Source organism: Danio aesculapii, chromosome 5, assembly GCF_903798145.1.
Source record: "Danio aesculapii chromosome 5, fDanAes4.1, whole genome shotgun sequence".
NCBI classification, from domain to species: domain Eukaryota; kingdom Metazoa; phylum Chordata; class Actinopteri; order Cypriniformes; family Danionidae; genus Danio; species Danio aesculapii.
In genome coordinates this window covers 66,920,188-66,933,834 of record NC_079439.1, presented here as the reverse complement: position 1 = coordinate 66,933,834, position 13,647 = coordinate 66,920,188, and the positions used below count along the sequence as shown (strand labels likewise).

Genomic DNA, 13,647 nt, shown 5'->3' with positions numbered 1-13,647 from the left:
ATACTACAGTAATTCATAGTAAAAAGCTTTTGAACCATACTAAAGTGTATTATTTACAACTATTTTTAAAGAAGGCCCCTGCATGTTGTAGTATAATCTGTAGAGGAGGCCAGCTGGCGAGTGCAGCCCAAAAGCCTCACTCCCATAGCCTCCTACTTAGAGCATTCACCTCCCATCCATGAATCGCCAGTTCAATCCCCTCTAGGAACGTGTGTGTGGGTGTAGGACTGGTTGGTATACGATAAATGTAAATACTTTTGAATACCTTGGATTTTACCACAGTCATCAGTGGTGTAATGTAACACACCTTATATGTTAAAAACTACAGTAATTGAGTAATTTGTTTATATTACTATTGTTGTTTCACTACATGAATGAGTTGGTCGGTTGTGAGCGTTTTTGCAACACACTGCTTTCCCACACTTTAACCAGCAGAGGTCCTCATCGAGCTCTGATTTGGAAAGCTTCGGGTAACAAACCATTTCCGATACAATTGAGTCGAATGGTTCACTGGTTCAGAAAGCTTCATTTCACCATCACTAACCGCAACTGCCCCTTTACAGTAACTTACCTGTAAATGTGTTTTACAGTAGCAGGGCCCTACCTTACTTCTTTTTATGGTGAAATTCTCATTACCACATTGAATTTTACTGTATTTTTACAGTACTTTTACTGTAATTTGTTAACATTTTACACTAGCAGGACAAAACTTTTATTTTTAGTATTTATTACTGAATTTAATAAATTCCAGGCATCACAGTGGCACAATAGGGAGCACTATCACCTCACCCAAGGTTGGTTCGAGCCTCGGCTGGGTCAGTTAGCATTTCTGTGTGGAGTTTGCATGTTCTCCCTGTATTCGCGTGGGTTTCCTCTGGCTGCTCCGGTTTCCCCCACAAGTCCAAAGACATGCTATAGGGGAATTGGGTAAGCTAAACTGTTTGTAGTGTATGTTCGTGAATGAGTGTGTATAAATGTTTCCCAGTTATGGGTTGCAACTGGAAGGGCATCCGCTGGATAAGTTGGCGATTCATTCCGCTGTGGTGACCCCTGATTAAAAAAGAGACTAAGCCGAAAAGAAAATGAATGAGTTGAATAAATTTCAAGCAAGGGACGAGTGTTACGTGCAGACGCTGAAAACAGAGATGAGGATCCACGTGCAGTTTATTTAAAGAGAAGTTGCGCAGGCAATGGTCAAAACAGGGGCAAAACAGTAGCATATAGATAATCCAAAAAGCATAGTATTAATACAGGCAAATGGTCAGGCTAAGCGGCAAAGAATCAAAATGGAAAACAGACTAGGATCAAAACACAGCAAGACAAACAGGAAAACCGCTGTGTAATGTTCGCTGGGCAAAACAAGACTCCGCAAAGTGTGTGTGAATGTGAGCAGTGTATATAGTCTGTGATCATCTCCCAGTTGTATGTGTGAGTGTGTGTGTGTAATCATCGGGTGACCTGCAACTGGTTTGTGAGTACAGGTATGATGGAATTTGTAGTTTATTTGGTGGCAGATTTGTAGTTGTCCAGCGATCTGCATAGGCTAGATTGTGACAACGAGATCATTCATTCATTCATTTTCTTTTTGGCTTAGTCCCTTTATTAATCTGGGGTCGCCACAGTGGAATGAACCACCAACTTATCCCGCATTTGTTTTATGTAGCGGATGCCATTCCAGCTACAACCCATCACTGGGAAAAACATACACACTTATTCACACACATACACTACGGACAATTTAGCCTACCCAATTCACCTGTACCACAAGTCTTTGGACTGTGGGGGAAACTGGAGCACCCGGAGGAAACGCACATGAACATGTGTTCATGTTCATGCAGGGAGAACATGCAAACTCCACACAGAAACGCCAACTGACCCAGCCGAGGCTCGAACCAACGACCTTCTTGCTGTGAGGCAACAGCACTACCTACAGCGCCACTGCGTCACCCACATCAAGATCATGTACAACAGTATTATTCATTGTATTATATCCAGGCGGTGTGGTGGCACAGTGAGTAGGACTGTCGCCTCGTAGCAAGAAGGTTGCTGGTTCGAGCCTCGGCTGGGTGAGATGGCATTTCTGTGTAGAGTTTGCATGTTCTCCTCTTGTTGATGTGGGTTTCCTCCGGGTGCTCCGGTTTCCCACGAAGTCCAAAGACATGCACTATAGGTGAATAGGGTAAGCTAAATTGTCGTAGTGAACTGTATGTGTGTATGTGTGTGAACGAGAGTGTATGGATGTTTCCAAGTGATGGGTTGCAGCTTAAAGGGCATCCACTGCGAAAAAACATTTGCTGGATAAATTGGCGGTTCATTCTGCTGTGGTGACCCCTCATTAATAAAGGGACTAAGCCGAAAAGAAAATGAATGTATTATATCCAAATTAAATGGTTTGCAAAGTAATTTTTAATCATCAATCAATTTAATTACATTTGGTGATACAAGATGTTAATTAATACTTTTTTCATGAACTGTCTCATTTTTCTGTAAAAACTATCCTATATATATATTGTGGTTCATGTTTTTCCATTTATTTAAGCTTTTGAATTGCATTATGGGATCTTGGTCTTTCTTCCAACAACTTTTAACCTTGAAATGTTTAAAAAAGTGACTTTTATTAACATTTTTAATAGTTTAAAGTGATATATTGTCTGTGATTATGTTATATTACGCTACAAAAACCTTGTAATAAACTGCCAGTACATTTTCTGTTCATCATTTTTTATAAAGTATATTATTTTAAACATCTAAAATGTCATTAAAAGTCACTTTGTTTAACTATAGAGTTGAATTTTCAACACCAAAAGTCAACAGAGCAGAGATTAACATCCCATAATGCAATTCACAACTGTAAATAAACAGAAAACACTTGTGAATCACAAAATACGGAAACTGTTAATTAATTTTTTTACATTTAGACTTAACTACTTACTTTGATTACAGTAGAATACCCCAAATTCCTAATATACAGTACGTTACTGTAAAAGCTTTCAAATGACTCACAATGCAGTGCATACCACAGAAGTGAACTGTAAAGAATGTATGTTACGGGGCATTTTTGCAGTAAATTACTGTAAAATTATGGCAAAGTCTAACAGTGTGGCTGAAACGTGGCCTATAGTCTGAGATGCTCTGCTTTCTTTACTGCAGGAATAACCATAGGCTCCTTCAGAAGAACAAACCGAGCGCTGCTGACATGTACCGGTGGAAGTTGTCCTCGCAGGAGCCCTGCAGTATGACATGCTCCATTGGTAATAGTTTTACTTTAATATTTAGTCAATATTTAGTAGATGGTTTTTTCCAATGCAACTTAAACAAATAAAAGCATCAAGCAACTCATAAACAGGCAAAACTTCAATGAATGTAACATAGGCTCATTCTGAAAATGTAGCCCTATATACATTTCTGGAGATCGTGAAGTATGTAGCCAGAAGTACGTATGGCGGCATTAAGTCTTTAAAATGAACGTTATGGGGCGGTATGACACCGTTTCACGCTTACCAGCTGACCGCTTACCTATGTATGGACGGCTTCCCTGATTTTACCAGTTTGACCTGTGGCTCGCCATGTATGTCAGCAGACTTGAGACATAAAGAAGAGTTGACCACGATGACAGGGTTCGAGTCCAGTGAAAAACGGTTCCAGAAAGCAGGTAAGACAAAAACAGAAGCCAAAAAAGAAAATAAACAAGTAAATAACAGGGTGAGAAAGTGGTGAAATCTGAAAACATGGTAAAAATCAGGCAAGGGCTTTTCTTTTTCTGGATTGCTTTTTAAAACTGTCGGCTGGGTTAAGAGAAGTGGGTGGACGCTGGTCAATCTGTGCTTTTGAAAACACTATTGGTTGGATTTGGGACCAAGGAGGGTGGGTCAGTCGATTGGTCAGTCAGTCATTCAGTCAGTCAGTCGACAACGACCTCTGGTGGATTTACAGCAGGCTTGAATGGCACTCGCGAGATAAATTTGAGATCTGAAAAAAAGAGTACATAGTGGCCTCTGGTAGATTCGCGAAAACAAAAACTGCAAAAAAAAAAAAACATAGCTCATGGGACGTATTTGATGCTCTCCAGAAATGTATATAGGGGTACGTTTTCAGAATGAGCCTGGGTTGAATTAATGCTACTGATACAAAAATATAGTACTTTGTGTTCTCCCTTATAATTACCACAACAAAGGCTAAAGCACACAACTTGATCGAAAGGAAGGCTGTTTAAACGTATAGTTCCACCTGAAAAATGTAAATTAATTTACTCAGTGTTCACTTGTTTGAAACCGTTTTGGGGTTTCTTTCTTTTATTGAACACAAAAGAAGATACATGTATTATGAAAAATGCAGGTAGCTATTCCCGGGCCCATTCCCAATTCATTGCATTGTCATTCCCCTAACCTGATTTCACCAAATAGGACATGTTCCTGGATTTACATCTACACTCTCAGAAATAAAGGTATGCATGATGTCACTGGGGTGGTACCTTTTCAAATGGTACATATTTGTACTTAAAGGGTATATATTGGTACTTAAAAATTTCAAGAGGAACACTTTTCTACTTTTTAGGTACTGAAATGTACCCTTGAGGTATTAATAAGGACCATTTAAGTACAAATATGTACCTTTCAAAAAGGTACCACCCCAGTGACAGCTCTCATACCTTTATTTCTGAGAGTGTATGTTGATCCTGGAACAACATTCCAGTCATTTAATTTACAATTATGGTTGGGTTTGGGGTAGGGTATAGGTATGAATTATATATTCGAACAAATATGATGTTCCAGGATCAACAATTTAGATTTATTTTTTATTTTTTGCATCATACTCGGCAAAATCATGACATGCTAGCCATTGTATTTTTTTCCTACTATGGAAGTTGATGGGCAGCAACCAGCATTCTTCAAAAAAAATACATGTTTAAAAATACATGAGAAAGAGTTAATAATGAGGTATTTTTCATTTTTTGGTGAACTGTCCCTTTAAGTGACTACAATTTACAATCGCTTTACCTCTTAGCCTGACAGTTACTATTCTACTTAGCAGATAATTGCAGTTAAAGACTACAATCCTTTCATCATATATACTGTAAAAACTTTAAATCTAATACATAAAATATACCAATGACTGAATTATACTTTAAAAAATCACCCAAAAATGAAAATTTCTCACCTTTAGTCACAAGTGTTTCGGAGCTTTTCTGAATTTCTTTTGTACACAAAGGAAGATATTTTTAAAAATGTTGGAAAAGAGCAGCCATAGTAGAAACATACTGTGCAAGTCAATCGCTGCTCCTTTCCAACATTCTTTAAAATACCTTAAGTAATGTTCAACAGAAGAAAGAAACTCAAACAGGATTGTGAACAAGTGGAGGATGAGTAAACTATTACAAAATGTTAATTTTTGGGTGCACTATTCCTTTAATCGTTTGAAATTCAGCAAACATCCACATGTAGACATCTGCTTGTTTATGTGGTGAACTTTATTTAACGCAGTTCTCTTTTTCAAACAGGTGTGTCAAAATCACTTGCCATGTGTGTGCGGTATGATGGCATCGAGGTGGATGATGTTTACTGTGATGCTTTGACCCGACCAGAGCCGGTTCATGATTTCTGCATTGGTAGAGAATGCCAGCCCAGGTCTGTGGGTTAACTTGACCTAAATGGTCTCAACTTTAGGGCAACCGAATGATTTTGTTAACAAATGTTAAGAGCATAGTTGTAAATTTCATTTAACAGTAGGGGGGACAAAAAATATTACATTTCTCATGAGCAATTTTTGAAGGGGACACAAATATTTAGCAATGTGGCCACAATTGACCTAAAACAAGGATTATTGTTGTTACAATAAAGTGGAAAAGACAAGAAAGACAAAAGAGCCAAACAATAAACTGGAAACTCCTGTCATTTACATACCCTCATGTCATTCTAGTCATGTCCTATAAAAAGTGACACAACCCTCTCTGTGCATTTGATGTGTAGATGGGAGGCGAGCAGCTGGAGTGAGTGTTCTCGGACCTGTGGAGAAGGTTTTCAGTTTCGGCTGGTGCGCTGCTGGAAGATGCTGGCTCCTGGACTCGACAGCTCGGTGTACAGTGACCTCTGTACTGAAGCGCAGCTCGAGCGGCCTCCAGAGCGTCGGGCCTGCAAGAGCCCCACCTGCGGCCCTCAGTGGGAAGTAGCTGAGTGGTCTGAGGTAAGCGGACAGCTTGTGTTATTAATCCTTTGTTAAAGCCTCTAAATATTGTCTATGATTCATGTGGTACACTGTAGCGCCCGGTACGATGCAAGTGCTAGTTTCAGGCCGGCGCAGGTTTTATTTTATTTCATGAATATTTACCTACATAACCAGTCATAAGTGTCAAGTTTTTGGAAATAAAATGTTTAGATCATCTCAAAGGTGAATAGATAATCTTTTCATTGTTGTATAGTTTGTTAGGATCGAACATGATTTAGGCGACTATTTGAAAGTCTGGACTCTGTGGGTTCAAGAAATCTAAATATTATAGAGAGAAAGTCGCCTTTAAAGTTGTTCTTAGCTATGCATATTACTAGTCAAAAATATGTTTTATATTTGTTTTTATATATTTACAGTGGGACATTTACAAAATAACTTTATGGAACCTGATCTTTGCTTAATATCTTAAACATTTTTAGCATAAAATTAAAATCAATCATTTTGACGCTTACAATGTTTTTTGGTTATTGCTAAAAATATACCTGTGCATATATATACTGTATATAAAATGTTTATTTTAAATAGCGAATGCATTTGTGCTTATTTGTGCACCCATGTGTGTGCTGGTCTGTGCTGGTGATGCAGTTCTATTTTGAGGTAACCATATTGCGCCATTGACCCAATACTAAAAAGCAGTTTTATTTTGTTATGTAAAGAGCATGTTAGTGATTGGTGGGTTCAAAAAGCATGTAAACGTTGCTTATTACACTGACAGGGATGCACAGCAGCACACACATTTTTTAAATATATGAAAATAAAAGAATGTTAATATGTAAAAGATTATTATTATTGTCAACATAAATATAAAAACTGCTACCTCCCATTCTTCTTGAGTTTTTCTGCTTTCAAAGCCCATCTTGTAAATAGCGAATGCACTGTGGCGCGACTGCACCGTGGTGCGACTGCAACTCGCTCATAACGGGAATAGGACATGAGACTGATTGGCTTAATGTATGTTATGCCCAAGATACACCCATAACTCATTAAGAAAATAAGCAGTACCCTTTTAGACCATGCACCGTGTTGTTGCTAGATCGGATATGGTTGCGGCTGGAAGTTAACAAGAGTTATTTATATTAATTATTAAATTTCCCATTTATTGTATTTTAATAACGCCTACCTCCACTCCAACCCTAAACCCAACCGTCACAGTAACGTAAAAACAGAAGTTGTACAGAGTATTATTTATGCTATCTATTAAATTACCCAATAAATAGTATTTTTAACTGTAAAAATATTAATTATTGTTATACAGTGTCATAAAAAATGCTACTATAATTGATGTACATATCGCACTTCCACCCGGTCGCGTATCCGATCTAGACTTCACCCATGCACCGGGCATGCCCAGGCCTAAATTGGCTAATTGGGAGGACTGGGAGAATTCCCGGTGGGCTGGCCCGTTTTTTTTTGGCCGCGAGGGCCGGTGTCCCTAGCTGCTTGCACTCTCAGCAGTCACACTTTTTCCATTTATTTATTTATTTGACCATAGGCTCACCCTTTTTTTACTCATTATTTTGCCGCAGCTCCACTTTTTTTATCTATTTCTCTCGCAGCCCCGTTAGCAAAATGCAGCCTGCAGGTTAATGATGACGTAACTATCATTCGACCCCAAACAGCGGCACCTTAGTGAAAACGAATTCGAATAATTAATATTAATGAATGTCACACCTGCTCAATGAAAATCAGATGATTTACTACATTAATAAATCTGACATATCTTGTCTTAAAAGGGGAGAAAAAGATTAAGCCATCATTAGAAAGTAATACTGTGGTTAAAAGAGTCTTGCAGTTATGTCAGTGTTATACTTATTTTTACTTCCAACCACACCAGCATAATAGTGCCGTTGTGGTCCAGTGGTCAGCACGTTGCGTGACCACGCCGCTGACATATAATACTGTTTGGGTTACTTATGTAGGTGTACATATTTTATTTAAATTTTTTTTGTGTGACCACCCTTGCAAAGGACTGGATATCTATAAAAAATTTTGCACAGAATATATATTCAGATATTGCAGGAAAGGACATTGTGATGTTTTAAAGAATAATGTTGGAGATTAAAGCTAGATTAGCTTTAATGTTCTCATATTTATGAAAAACATTTGAAGTTCTAAAGAAGCTGTTTCCTTGAAAAAGACGTGATAGTGTCATTAGGAACTGAATTGGAAATGACGTTATTTTAATATAGTCAGTCGTGAACTGAGGTGGGCCGATCTAAAACTTAAAACTCCAGAGCTGAAAAGGAGTCCCACTCCGGCCCTGGGCATGCCAACCATTTTTTTCCCCAATTTTTCAAATAGCAAAAGTGGATTCAGACTTGCTCTAAGTGTACCTGTGTCGTGCACTTCAGACTCTGTACTTACATTTTTAAAATAGAGCCCATTATCTACTTTTTGTAAAAAGATTTTTTTAAAATATGTAAAAAATATTAATTCATATAAGTAGAAAAACTAAGATGTTGAATTAGGTGCTAAGTCTTGTGTACTTGTTTGAATTCTAAAAAGTAAGTTGATTTATTATTCAGGTTGCTTCATTACAATGGCTTTCTTCCACATACATCATTGGAGCTTACTTCTTGTGCTTTTGTTAATCAGACTGGTAGAGCTGTGAACCTACACTGGTCTCACGGTTCGGTTCGGTCACGATTATCATGCCATCGATTCGGTTCAATTCAATATCTCGGTGCATCACGGTGCATTGTCGATGCTTTCCATACACAGTTTTATATTTCCCTAACAGCAGCAATTCTTGTATTAAAATGTATAATTATATTTATATACTATGTGAAATACAATTTTGTCCTTTAATACAAACAGATATATAAACTGTGACTATAAACAACACGAGCATTTATAGCAAATAACACATAAATATCCTGCTCGCTTTCTGATCCTTGTCTAGAAAGTCCTTTCTTACACACCTTTGATTGGTCGCGCGCTCAACTGAAAGGGCTGTGATTGGCTCTACGGGCCGGCGCTCTGCACAGATGAGTAAAGCCGGGTTTAAACACAGATAAACGGCAGGGGCGATCACAGCTGATCCATGATAGATGCGGTGTGTCTGTATCCAGAAGTATCACTGTAACAGCCGAGAGGAGAGGTAAAAAGTCACACCCAGCAGGTCAAATGGGCCACAGTGAGAAAGAGAGAGATTGAGTACTTTCATTCTCTCAATCGCAGTGAAACAGGGGCTTCTGCTGTAAGTGTCAGTAAAAGACTGATCCAGCAAACACACACGCAGTGAAATTGTACACAGTTTCTGCGTTTTTAAGTAGTTGGAGCATTCCAACTCCCGTGCTTCCTCGCACTCGCCACCCTCACAATAGTAAGCTACGGGGACATATGAGATAAATGACGTCAGTACATAATAACTGGTTATGATTATTACTGAACCGATACCGAATTGTCCGTGTCGGCATCGCGGTGCACAGAGGAAACAATTACTTATGAAACCCCCACAGACTGGTATGTTTTGACAGTGTTGTCAATCAAGTTTTGTCTGTTGCGCAGTGTCCAGCTAAATGTGGTCGCAGGAGTCTGGTCACTCGAGAGGTCAGATGCTCAGATGAGACCCATGCGTGTGATGAGGAAACTCGTCCACCATCGACCAAAAATTGCACAGGCCCTCCATGTGAACGCCAGTGGACAGCATCTGAGTGGGGACCGGTAAGATGTTGATATATGAGGAATATTATCAGGATTTTAAATAGTTTAATAGTTTAAACATCTACTAGTAGTTTTCCAATCTAATAGTTTTAAAGTCTACAAGAACCAGAAGTTGCTGAGACTTTTATTTTAGTACATTGATGTACTTCTAACTGAAACAGTATATTGAGTAGGAGGTGGGTCTTATGTGTCATTACTTTGTAGCAAAATTATACACAATAACAAATTGATCACTTTATCTACAAGGCTAAAATATAATAAAAAATTTAGCATAATGGGTATGTTAAATGGTCTTATGTTTGTGTTCAGTGTTCAGGGATCTGTGGTCATGGAAAAACAGTACGGCACGTGTACTGCAAAACACCAGAGGGCCGAGTGGTACCCGAGTCTCAGTGCTCACCTGAAAACAAGCCTCTGGCTATTCACCCCTGCGGAGACAATGAATGTGCTCCACACTGGCTGGCCCAGGACTGGGAGAGGGTGAGGATTTTTCTTGCATTATTCGTAACATTCCTCCAGAAATCATTGTGTACATAGGGTTGGGCAAGAAAACACATGTGATTTGTAGTAAATATCTTCCGAAAGCCAGAGGGCGCTCTCACAGAAACGGTTCAAATATGCATAAAGAAACCCAGGAAACCCACTTTGCTGAATAAACATGGCAAGAATGGCAACTTTGAACGTCTCGGGACCCTTGTTATCTATGGGGGATGAGAGAGATCCTGGATTTCATCTAAAATATTTTAACTGATTTTTTTGAAGATAAACATAGGTCTCGGGGGCTTGTAACATCATTAGGGTGAATAATTAATAACAGAATTAAAATTTTTGGGTGAACTAACAATTTAATCTCAGATTTTTCTTGTACACCTGAATGTACTGACGTTTTTCTGCCTCCTAGTGCAACACAACATGTGGACGCGGTGTGAAGAGAAGGACAGTGTTGTGTGTCGGCATTATAAGTGGGAAGGTCCAGATAAATGAGGATGAGGAATGTGACGCCAGCAAGCGGCCAGCCGATGAGGACACCTGCTTCGAGAGGCCTTGCTTTAAGTGGTACACAACGCCGTGGTCTGAGGTGAAACTTTTCATATGTCTGTTCAGTATACCCAACAAACAATTTTGTGACATCTAATAGACATCTAAACGTAGACAGTTTGGCTAAAACAAGGCTAAACGTGGGCTGTCAGTGAAAATCTAATAGACATCTAAAATTAAACAGCTTGGCTAAAACAAGGCTAAACTTGGGCTGTCAGTGAAAATCTAATAGACATCTAAAATTAGACAGCTTGGCTAAAACAAGGCTAAACTTGGGCTGTCAGTGAAAATCTAATAGACATCTAAAATTAGACAGCTTGGCTAAAACAAGGCTAAACTTGGGCTGTCAGTGAAAATCTAATAGACATCTAAAATTAGACAGCTTGGCTAAAACAAGGCTAAACTTGGGCTGTCAGTGAAAATCTAATAGACGTCTAAGATTAGCCCAAAACTAGACTAGTCGTGAAATAGACAGTTTAGACAGACTTTATATATGTAGTCATTCATTTCTCTTTATTTGTTGACTAGTCTACTTTTGGCCTATTCTTAGACGTCTATTAGATTTTCACTGATAGCCCAAGTTTAGCCTTGTTTACGCCAAGACGACTATGTTTAGACGTCTATTAAACATCTATTAGACATCTTTTAAAAACAAAAAATGCTTGCTGGGTATGATGGTGGATTGAAATATAAATTGCAAGCAGTGTCAGATTGCTAGGAAAATGTAAGCTTGAGGGTGCAACTGCACATTTGCTCAAAATATATCTGGATGAGGTCATTTCCAGTTGATTCGACCATGTTTGACTGCATGCTGCCAGGCATTATGTGCTAGTCTGCGTTAATAAAATATTAAGGCCAAAAGCCCAAAACATAGCTTGTGCCTGGAGGAATCCAGACTCATCCGGGGGAAAGAGTGACAAAACAAAAAATATGATGCTGAGGGAAGCATATGACTTTCTGGGTTCTGATGTCATTCCTCCACCACTCTATTTATTTTGGTCATGTGAATTTACTGTAGGTTTTAAGACAAAACACTGCAGGTGATTATGGTAAAAATGTATTACTTAATGCGGGCGACACGGTGGCTCAGTGGTTAGTGCTGCCACCTCACAGTAAGAAGGTCACTGGTTTGAGTCCCGGCTGGGCCAGTTGGTGTTTCTGTGTGAAGTTTGCACGTTCTCCCTGTGTTAGCATGGGTTTCCTCTGGGTGCTCCGGTTTCCCCCACGTTCCAAAGACACACAGGTACAGGTGAACTGAATAAACTAAATTGGCCGTAGTGCATGTGTGTGTAAGAGTGTGTATAGGTGTTTGCCAGTACTGGGTTGCAGCTGGAAGGGCATCCGCTGTGTAAAACATATGCTGGATGAGTTGGCAGTTCATTCCGTTGTGGTGACCCCTGATGAATAAAACTAGGCTGATTGATTACATTAAGAATAGTAAACATCGTTTGACAGGGTTTTAAATATGTAAATGAGTCATAACTTAATGAAGTAGGTGATTTTCTTGTACAAAATCGGAACATTTTATTATGTAAAGTTTAAAATGATAATAAAAAATTAAAAGTAAAATATTTTGCGAAAATTCACATTTTTTAATTATTTATGAATACATGCCTGTGTAAAAACCCTTGTAGATCATTAGAAGCGAATAAAACTGTAAAGTTTGGTGTATGTAAAGCTGCTAAAGTGGAGATTTATGGCTCAGTGCAGGATAAAAATCATCACCTTGGAATTATTAGGTTCTATCTGCATTCTGAATGATTTTGAGATATTCACCTTCAAAGTTATTGCATTCCATAGCAAACAGTGTGTGTGTGACATTTTCTTAAATAAAAAGTCTTCAAATGTAAACTTATAAAACGTATAAAAAAACTCCCATAATGTAAACAAATTGTCATTTAATAAGAATATGTCAATAACTCAATTTTGACAAAGATGTCAGATAGAACCTTATAATTCTAAGGTGACGAAATGTCATTTTGAGTAAGCAGCCTTTGAAAATATGAATTGTAATTGAAACCTACAAAGACAAATTGATAAAATGTGAAAAATGAAGCACTTAAAATAGTATTTTGGATGTTTTCTTTCCATTAGACTGAATAAAACGTTCTTTATGCAAAGAAAAAAAATCACAATTCATAAGTGGGTGAAAGAACAACATTTCTGCCTCTCCTTAAAGGGATAGTTCAACCAGTAATGACAATTTTTGATACTGAAACCAAATTGAATTTTTGTTACATTGAACATGCTTTTTAAAGAATGCTGGAAACCGCTAACCATTGACATCCATAGTGGAAAAAAACAAATACTATGGAAGTCAATTGTTACCAGTTTCCAACATTCTTCAAACTATTTTCTTTTGTGTTTAACAAGACTAAAAAAAACTACTCAGATTGGTTTGGAACAAGTGAACAGTAAGTAAATGATGACAGAATTTTAATTTTTGGGTGAAGTGTACCTTTAAGAAGCATCAAGTTTTTTTTCTCAAATCAAGTTGCGGTCACACTAGAGTTTCAAGAATTCCCACTTAGATATGCTTAGCGTTTATAGCAGGTTTGGCATGCTGTCCCAGGAGAGAACCCTGAGCTCGGAAAAATTTGAGCCCAAGGCTCCCACCCGGTCAAATAAGCATATCTGGAGATCCAAGATCAGGTAGGTCTCGAGAGCTCCCCCTTGAAAAAGGGAGGAAAAGAAGGAGATGGGGTGAAAGGGGGGATTCTT

At 38.4% G+C, this 13,647-nt stretch overlaps 1 protein-coding gene across 1 annotated transcript in view; it reads left to right on the top strand.

The window, feature by feature from the left end:
• Positions 1 to 13,647, top strand: part of adamtsl2 (ADAMTS-like 2) — a 54,335-nt gene that overhangs the window by 32,256 nt on the left and 8,432 nt on the right. Inside the window, exons 12-17 of the mRNA XM_056458744.1 lie at positions 3,151 to 3,251; positions 5,498 to 5,624; positions 5,967 to 6,180; positions 9,733 to 9,888; positions 10,198 to 10,368; positions 10,790 to 10,966. Of these exons, the coding sequence (XP_056314719.1) occupies positions 3,151 to 3,251; positions 5,498 to 5,624; positions 5,967 to 6,180; positions 9,733 to 9,888; positions 10,198 to 10,368; positions 10,790 to 10,966 (946 nt within the window). The remainder of the gene's footprint in view (positions 1 to 3,150; positions 3,252 to 5,497; positions 5,625 to 5,966; positions 6,181 to 9,732; positions 9,889 to 10,197; positions 10,369 to 10,789; positions 10,967 to 13,647) is intronic.